This window comes from Argiope bruennichi, chromosome X2, assembly GCF_947563725.1.
Source record: "Argiope bruennichi chromosome X2, qqArgBrue1.1, whole genome shotgun sequence".
Taxonomy (NCBI): Eukaryota; Metazoa; Arthropoda; class Arachnida; order Araneae; family Araneidae; genus Argiope; species Argiope bruennichi.
In genome coordinates, this window is record NC_079163.1 from 15,176,270 (window position 1) to 15,184,466 (window position 8,197).

The 8,197-nt window shown below is 29.2% G+C and overlaps 1 protein-coding gene across 2 annotated transcripts; it reads right to left on the bottom strand.

Moving 5' to 3' along the window:
* Window positions 1–1,956: 1,956 nt before the first annotated feature.
* On the bottom strand, window positions 1,957–6,415 carry LOC129960225 (uncharacterized). 2 transcript variants are annotated; one of them, XM_056073476.1, is made up of 2 exons: window positions 6,338–6,415; window positions 1,957–5,347 (listed from the first exon to the last, which is right to left on the bottom strand). In XM_056073476.1, the coding sequence occupies exon 2, from the start codon at window positions 5,274–5,276 to the stop codon at window positions 4,191–4,193; it is 1,086 nt and encodes a 361-aa protein (XP_055929451.1). In that variant the 5' UTR covers window positions 5,277–5,347; window positions 6,338–6,415; the 3' UTR covers window positions 1,957–4,190. The 2 variants fall into 2 exon arrangements, with proteins under 2 accessions (XP_055929451.1, XP_055929449.1); XM_056073474.1 differs by having other exon boundaries at window positions 6,104–6,409.
* Window positions 6,416–8,197: the final 1,782 nt, after the last annotated feature.

Below are 8,197 nucleotides of genomic sequence, written 5' to 3' on the forward strand. Positions count from 1 at the left end.
AAACGATCATCACTTCTTATTTCTGATGTTTAGTAAAGGGCTTTTTTAAATGTTTCACATTTCGAAAATTTAAGAAAAACTTTTTTTTAACCTCTATGCAAAAATAAACAAAATTTTATATCTTTAACTTTAAAAAAGTAAGAAAAATGTGATTATATATTTTGGGAAGAAATGAAAATGATTTCACAATTCCTATTTTTCATAAGTAATGGAAACAAATTCACGAAGATAAAAAACATTAGAAGTAATATGAAAATAAAAAAATGAAAGTTAATGAATTTTTTTAAAAAATAGTAATTCTTGAAGCTAATCCGAGACTAAATACTACATTGCCTTCAAATTTCACAACATTTATCAAGTGAAAAATTTTATTCCATGAATTGCTTTAAAGTTTTGAATTTTGTTTGAAAATTTTAAAATAATAAATGACAGTTAATGCATTTTTTTAAATAGTAATTTTTAAAGTTAGTGCGAGATTAAATACTGCATTGCCTTAAAATTTTAATCATAACGTTAAACACGTTTAACATTACTCAACAATTCAATAAAGAAATGACATTTTAAAATTTATTTTAAAAAATCATTATTACAAATCGTTTACAAGATTAATTTTGCAAAAAATTTTAAAAATAAAAATAATAATAAAGAAAGAAAGGAAGAAAGAAAAAGCATTCACTAAAGTAAAATTGGAATTTAAAAAACCTCTTTAAACCATTAAAACGGTGTAAAAATTTTTTTTATTCAATAATATGCTTTAATGATATGAAAGAAATAAATCCTGTCTTTAATTTTAAATTAAACTTCTAATTAAAATTTCAAAAAATACGTGCTTAGTGAGTTTTTAACATCCCAGAAGCAGCTTCCTGCAACATTTCACATTCCTAACTTCAACGATTTCTCAATAAGGGCAAATTTCTAAGAGTAGAGATTTCAATGGGAATATATATATATATATATATATCTGTATGAGTTACAAAAAAAGAAAAAACAAAAATCGTGAAATATAATAGAAGCTTAACCCTAAAGAATAATAGTAATAATAGTTTTGAAGTCTTTTTTGAAATTTTAAGTACCAGATCTAAAAAAAAATTTTTATACATACAAAAACTAAAATTTTTCAAGATTGATCCAACAAATAACAATTTGTGGAACAATAAAGAAAACACCATGAAAGAAATCACAATCCTTGAAAATCTATGGCTTAAAGTTAAAATTTCATCATATTTGGATTTTACGCAAAGACTAACGCAATGAGTAAGAATTTAATATACATTTTATAGTAAATCCCTTTAATAAGTTGATCAAAACATTGCTCAGAAATGAAATATTAGAGAATAATGATCAAAAGTGTAACGAACTAAAGAGGCTTCTCATAAGCATTTTTAAATCTCTTTGAGGCACAAAATTTATATTTTCAGTCTGTTGCACAAATCTGCGTATTTTTCTTTGATAATACATATAAAGGTTAAGCATATATTTATCAGACATAGCTAAAGCAATATTTCAGAATTTTTTAATTCTACTGAAGATCAAACGTTTTTCGAAGTCACAACAAGTATGATATAGTACACATTTTACATTGCCTCATCGGCATAACTTTCCCAATATTTCAATAAACAACAGTATACATTGTTGAAGAAAGCCAGAGGGGGATTTTATTTTATTTTAATACGTGATGGCACTTCTCAAGAAAATTAAGCACTTTTAAGGCACTTAAAAATGATTTTCAAATTCAAGTACTTTTTAAGCCCTTTTCATGCCGCTATGCACTCTGATGTAACCATAAAATAAATATTATAAATATACATATAATTATATTATATATTAATAATAAATATATTTTCAAACTTTAAATATATGTATTCATCATATTACAAAAGAGAAAATTGTATTTTTTCTTTTTAAATCAATGCATTTTAACATAAAGGTGTAAAAGGACGCAAACATAGTATATGTAAACATTTTATTTTTTTCTTTTGACAAATAAGCTTATATTGCAATCACAACAAAATACTAACATATTTTACAGAATAAATCTTGACCACATTTATAAATATGCAGCATAATATCCATGCTAATTTTAATTTAATTACAAAATTAAGTAGCTTTTGTGTCGAAATGGACCCACACACAACAGCAGGATTATATAACAAGGTTGTTATTAGAGTCAGAATCATTCTCAAAATTTTCATAGCACATCAGCAAGACTATTGTATCCAATATATTTACATACATCACACATGTTTTCAAATAATTCTTTGGAACTGAATTTAAAAACTGAAAACTTTAGGTCTCAAAACAAACCTTATTTCAAACCACAGCAGTCCCATTAAATGAGTTTCCTGAAGTACTTATGAGAGTGAAATCTCTGTATGTTTGACTCAGTGAAAAGAATCTCTTAATACTAAACAAATAAATATTTTTAAATTCCTTTAAAAATATTATACTTACATAATCAAATGATTATTATACTAGTTATCAAATTAGTATAAAAACATATATCCCATTAAAAAGAGGAAAAAAAATCATACATTCCTTTAAAATTTAAAAAATTGCAGCACAGAAAACATAGTTTAAAAAAAAGCCATGAGCAATAAAAAAAATGAAATATAATTTTAGAATAAAGCTCACACATCTAGAATTATGTTTAATTGAATTAAATTGAATCCAAATTTATCTATACAATTTTTACTAGCATGCATAAAGAAAATATTTTATCTGTAATCAAAAACAGGGCATTTCTTCCCAAAGCAGATGAGAATCATGTAATATAATTTATATCGAAAATCATGCAAAATTTTCAATTATCTAAGATTTAAATCAATTCTGTAAGACATCAATAATTAATATTGACCATAAAATAGTGGATGAGATAATAAAATGCACCATTACTAAATTGGTGTGAAGAGTGACTTATTTTCATAAATTTCAAGAATAAAAATACATAAATATGTACTCAAACCGATAATTAATATCTTTCATTTGTTAAACCAAGTACCACAAATATTGTCTTGGACAAACCAAAAGATAATATTTAAAATAAATCTTTTATACATTTATTCTTCGAAATTTGCTTTTCTATTTTTCAAAAACAAAGGAATTCTTTCAGTGAAATAAATAGAGTAATGCTTAACACAACCTTCAATGCTGCCAAATATCATTCATGTCAATATTATATGCAGTCGAATTTCCAAAGTAATATTGCTATAAACTATCATCATGACATTTAAAACATAAGGCAATCATACATATTTAATATAAGAACGTATTTAATAATGGAATTTTTATTACTGCAATTTTTAGCAAGATAGAATAAAAAAAATGACATATTAAATTAGTGGAAATTTTTTTTTCACACAATATGAAAAAAAGTCAATTCTAAAACTTTGAACACTTAACAAACAAATGCCAAAAGTTATTATTTCATGTATGATATAAAACTTTGTATTGCATTATATACAAGGAGATTATCTTATTTACATTTAAAAAAAGACATTATTTTAGCAAAAAGAGTTAGTTCAACAGTTACTGCCATATCCAATGCTGGCCTGTTAGCATATAATTAATTTCTTTTCTTTTTTGAATCTAAATTGGAATTGACAGGTTCATCAAAGTTATGTTTTCTCATTATCCTTATTGAATCAAAACATAAATTACTTTTGAGGGAGAGTTACCAGCATGCCTTTGCCTTGAAGTGATTTGGGCTTCTTTCCCAAAATTCCATAAAAAGTTGTTCATAATAAAAATCCTGCTTCTTCACTTTGTATGAGAAGAGAGTAAGTAGTACTCTTCAAAAAGAGGATAATCAATAAAATTCCACATCTTTCCCACCATTTGCAGAAAGAAATTCTGCAGCAGCCAATTCAAATAGAGAAGAAAGAGTTTGGGAGCCTCTGTCTTAAATATTTACACTTTATCTTCTTTATTTGCTCTATACACACACAGAAAAGTAAATCATTAGATGTAGTCTTTGTTATAGAGGAAAGAAATTTCTTCCTGTCTTGTGGCTGCAAGAACGGAAAGAATGCACTGAAGGTATACGTAGGATATCGTTCATAAAGATCAAGGTATTTATGAGCATCCTTTATCCATTGAACCCCATATCTACGGTGCATCCTTCATCTCCTTTTAAAAAAAAGAGTTAGTTAAACAGCTATCACCATATCCAATACCAGCCAGTTAGCATGTAATTAATTTCTTTTCTTTTTTGAATTTAATTTTAAATTGGCATTATAACGTTTTTTCCTCATCCTTACTGATTCAAAACAGAAATAAATTTGGCGAGAGAGATATTGGCTTGCATTTGCCTTTTCTTTGAAGTCCTTTGGACTTTTTGCAAACATATCCACCAAAAGTTGTTCATAATCGAAATCTTGCTTCTTCACTTTGTACGAGAATATAGTATGTAGTACTTTTTCAAAAACAGGATAATCAATAAATGGCCACATCTTTTCCACTATTTGTAGAAAGAAATTTTGCAGCGGCCAATTCAAATAGACAACAAGGAGTTTGAAAGCCTCCATCTTTAATATTTGCTCTTCTTCTTCTTTAGTTGCTCCATACATACATAAAAGAAAATCATCATTTGTAGTCTTTGTTATAGAGGAAAGAAACTTCTCCCTCTCTTGCAGCTGCAAGAAAGGAAAAAATGCACCAAAGGTACAGTTGGGATATTCTTCAGAAAGCTGTAGGTATTCTGGAATGTTCTTTATCCATTGAACCCCACATCCATCTTGCATCCTTCTAACCCAAAATCGTGTAAAGGGATTACCAGGTATTGACCATCTATCGCATACCTTCATTTCTGCCCACAAAGTCTGTATACTTTCTTCCAAAAAGTAACTGCATGCCCAATAAAACTTCCAAACGATATCAACATCATTTTTTAGAACCAATTGCTGCATTGTTTTAATTCTGTCAATTGCCCCATCAGATTTCCATTGAAAGATTTCCTCTATATTCTTTAAACGCCATAAACCTTCATGGTCTGAATGCCATTCTGTAACAGCAGCATCCATGCCTAGAATTGCCTGTACTACATTCTCTCTTAAATGTGCAGGAACGATAAGTAACTTTTCCTTTGCTTTATTTATCTTAGAGTTATAGTTAGCTTCATGAAACTTTTTCGGACCTAATCGCCTCATTTCTTTAAAGAGTATAAAGCCAGTTATGGCATCAATATGTTTGGACAATATTAAAGCTACTTTTACCACAGAAAAGTGGAAAAGTGATGGCATGAATGGAATTACGAGTTTTGAATCAGTAGGTTCTGACATTGTTTAAAATAAATTTCTACGTGGAATAGGAATTATTTTTAAGAAAATCTTCTGTAAAATCTCAATGAAATCTGAAAAGAAAAAAAAAAAATCTTACGTATTTCCCATACAATATAAAATGAATATTTCATTGCAAGCATCTTTTTAATCAGTTAACAGAATCTGACATCAAACTTAGATTAAAGCTGCATTATAGTGCATGATGAAAAAGTACTTAGTTTACAAATTGTTTTTCTTTTAAAATGTAACAATTAATACATCAATCTTGTAAAAAATAATGCTATGCATGCAATAAATTATAGTAATAATAAAGACCATACTTGATGAAAGGGGGAAAAGTTCCAAAAATGTCTTTAGAATTTAAATGTGAAAGCAAATTGCATTCTAAGGTAATTATCAATAAACTGTAAACAACACCACATATTCTGACAGGTAATTTGTTTTAAATGTTTTGCTTCACAACTCATTAATGTATACAATATGGTCATTAAAACCATAATTTTTCTAGACTCACATTCAAAGTTTGTGTGCATTTCTGAAAATAAATTTCATTTGGAAATTAAACTATTCTGAATTTGCAAAAATTTTTGTTATATCCTGACTAAATAACCATAACTTGAATCTGGAAAAATATGAAAATTTCACTTTATACATTCAACAATTATTATATATATATATATATATATATATTATATATATATATATATATATATATATATATATATATATATATATAGAGAGAGAGAGAGAGAGAGAGAGAGAGAGAGAGAAAGAGAGAGAGAGAGAGAGAGAAAGAGAGAGAGAGAGATCAATAAACATAATATTACCAATTTGTCTCAGATTTACAATGGAGAGTAGGGATGTCCATTTCGGGCCTTTTTAAAAAAAATTCTTACCTAAATTTTAATTTAAAATTAAGAGGAATCTTGACATTGTCCATTAAAAATTTCGAAAACATTGCATTAAGAAATGATTGTTACAGAATCTTAAAATTTTAACATGTATAGTTTGAATGAAATTTTAATATAAAATTTTCATTGCAATAAACTCAACATATTTACGTCAACAATGAAAACTCATATGTTATGACAGAGAACTCTACTTTCGTTTTCGGATCAGTTTATTCATGACGCTATTCCACTTATATCAAAACGGGGTTGCCAGATTCCATGTTGGAATAAGATGCAACAGATACAGGAATTATACAACTTATTAAAATTGGCAACAAAATAATTGTATTTAGTGGAAATTTGCCTAAAGTAATACAAAATGAAAACAATAAATATACTTAATACAATGAAATAATAATATGCAATATATGAAGATAATATACAATATTTGGCGGTACGGGATGTGCTAGGATAGAACCTGAGAACTTGTGATTTGCAGTCCAGTAACAAAACCAGGATACAAAAGCGTACGCTCATGCAGTGTAGTCGTTAACTGTCTTCTATGCTATTCACCACAGTACTGTCCCTCCAGTGAGTCGAACGATATGACTGTTGAGTGGTGATGTATTTGTTAGTAGCTGTTGTTTTAATGGGCCTACCCAGTTGAATAGCGAGTGTGTGTGGGTGAGTGATTGCCGATGCTGCTGCGCCAAATGAGTCTGGCGACTTTTGATTGATGCGTCAAGTGAGTCTGATGACTTTGGTTGTGGGTAGATGGCGCCACAACAGCTGTACGAAGGTTGAAGGTTCATTGTCCGACGTCACCAATTTGGCAGTATGGTATGTGCTAGAATAGAACCTGGGACCTTGTGGTTTGCAGTCCAGTATGTAAACCAGAATACAAAAGCCTACGTATACATAGAAAGGGGATTTCCCGGGCGAAGTATTAATATAGAGTGTATTAGAGAAAGTAGATAGGTGGCGCTTTAGAATAACATGAATGTAAGATTGCGATGTACGATCACTACAAATACATCTTAACTGTCGCGTCCGTGAGCGAAATTGTATACAACTCATCTTCGGAGTTTCTTGTCCTAAAAGAGAAAGAGAACAACTAGAACTTCTACTTCTTTCTTGTAAATATTGTGAATAAAGAGTGTTCGTTATATAAATACGAGTTTTTCATTTGAAAGAGTAAAAGTATCTTTGAAGTAATTAAGATATTATTTACCCATAATTTGAACGTGTTCACTTGTGATAAAAGATCCTATCTTATTTTACGAGTCAAAAGAATCTGCTGATCCAGCGTTTTTTAGTAATTTGAAGTTAGTTTCAATTTGTGTATTACTGAATGCTGGTACAACATTAACTAATAATAAATAATGGTATTAAAGTAATTAATTTAATTTACAGGTCCAATCGTTTCACTGGAACAATTCGTCATCCACACCGCGTTTTTTCACAGTCTGTAATTGTTATTTAGGAAAAGCCTCAGATTGACAAGTTGGCTCGTTTGAAGCAGTGCTCACATAATCAGCATCATCAATGATATCAGAAGCATCTTCAACATTTTTAGGTACATTTTTGGGCATATCAAGAGAATTTATTTCCAAAGGGAAAATTCGCTGAATTGGACGAATAATTTCTCCACTAGGCACACGTAATTTGACAACTCGTTCGACGCTGTCTTTGCCTTCAAATAGTTCGATAACACGTCCCAAAGGCCAGTTTAACCCATCGAGCGCCTGCTGTCTAGCTTAAGAATTTTCAAAATAAAGTCAAATAAAATTTCAGTCAAGATAAAGGTTGAACACAATCTGCTAGAAAAGAAATTCGCAGAACGTTCGTAAACCGGCCTGGTATGTTTTTGCTTTCCCCCGACCATTAACAACAGGGGGTAAACTTTCCCGCGTCTCGACTATCACGTCCCCCTAAACACCGGGGATTTTGAATAGTACTGACTGATCAATCAAGTAATAAATCTGTCGACACAGGGCAATTGCCATGAGGTTTTTCAACTAAGAATTTGGT

Excerpts from the sequence above, each read along its gene's own strand:
- LOC129960225 (XM_056073476.1), bottom strand. The coding sequence starts at position 5,276 with ATGTCAGAACCTACTGATTCAAAACTCGTAATTCCATTCATGCCATCA.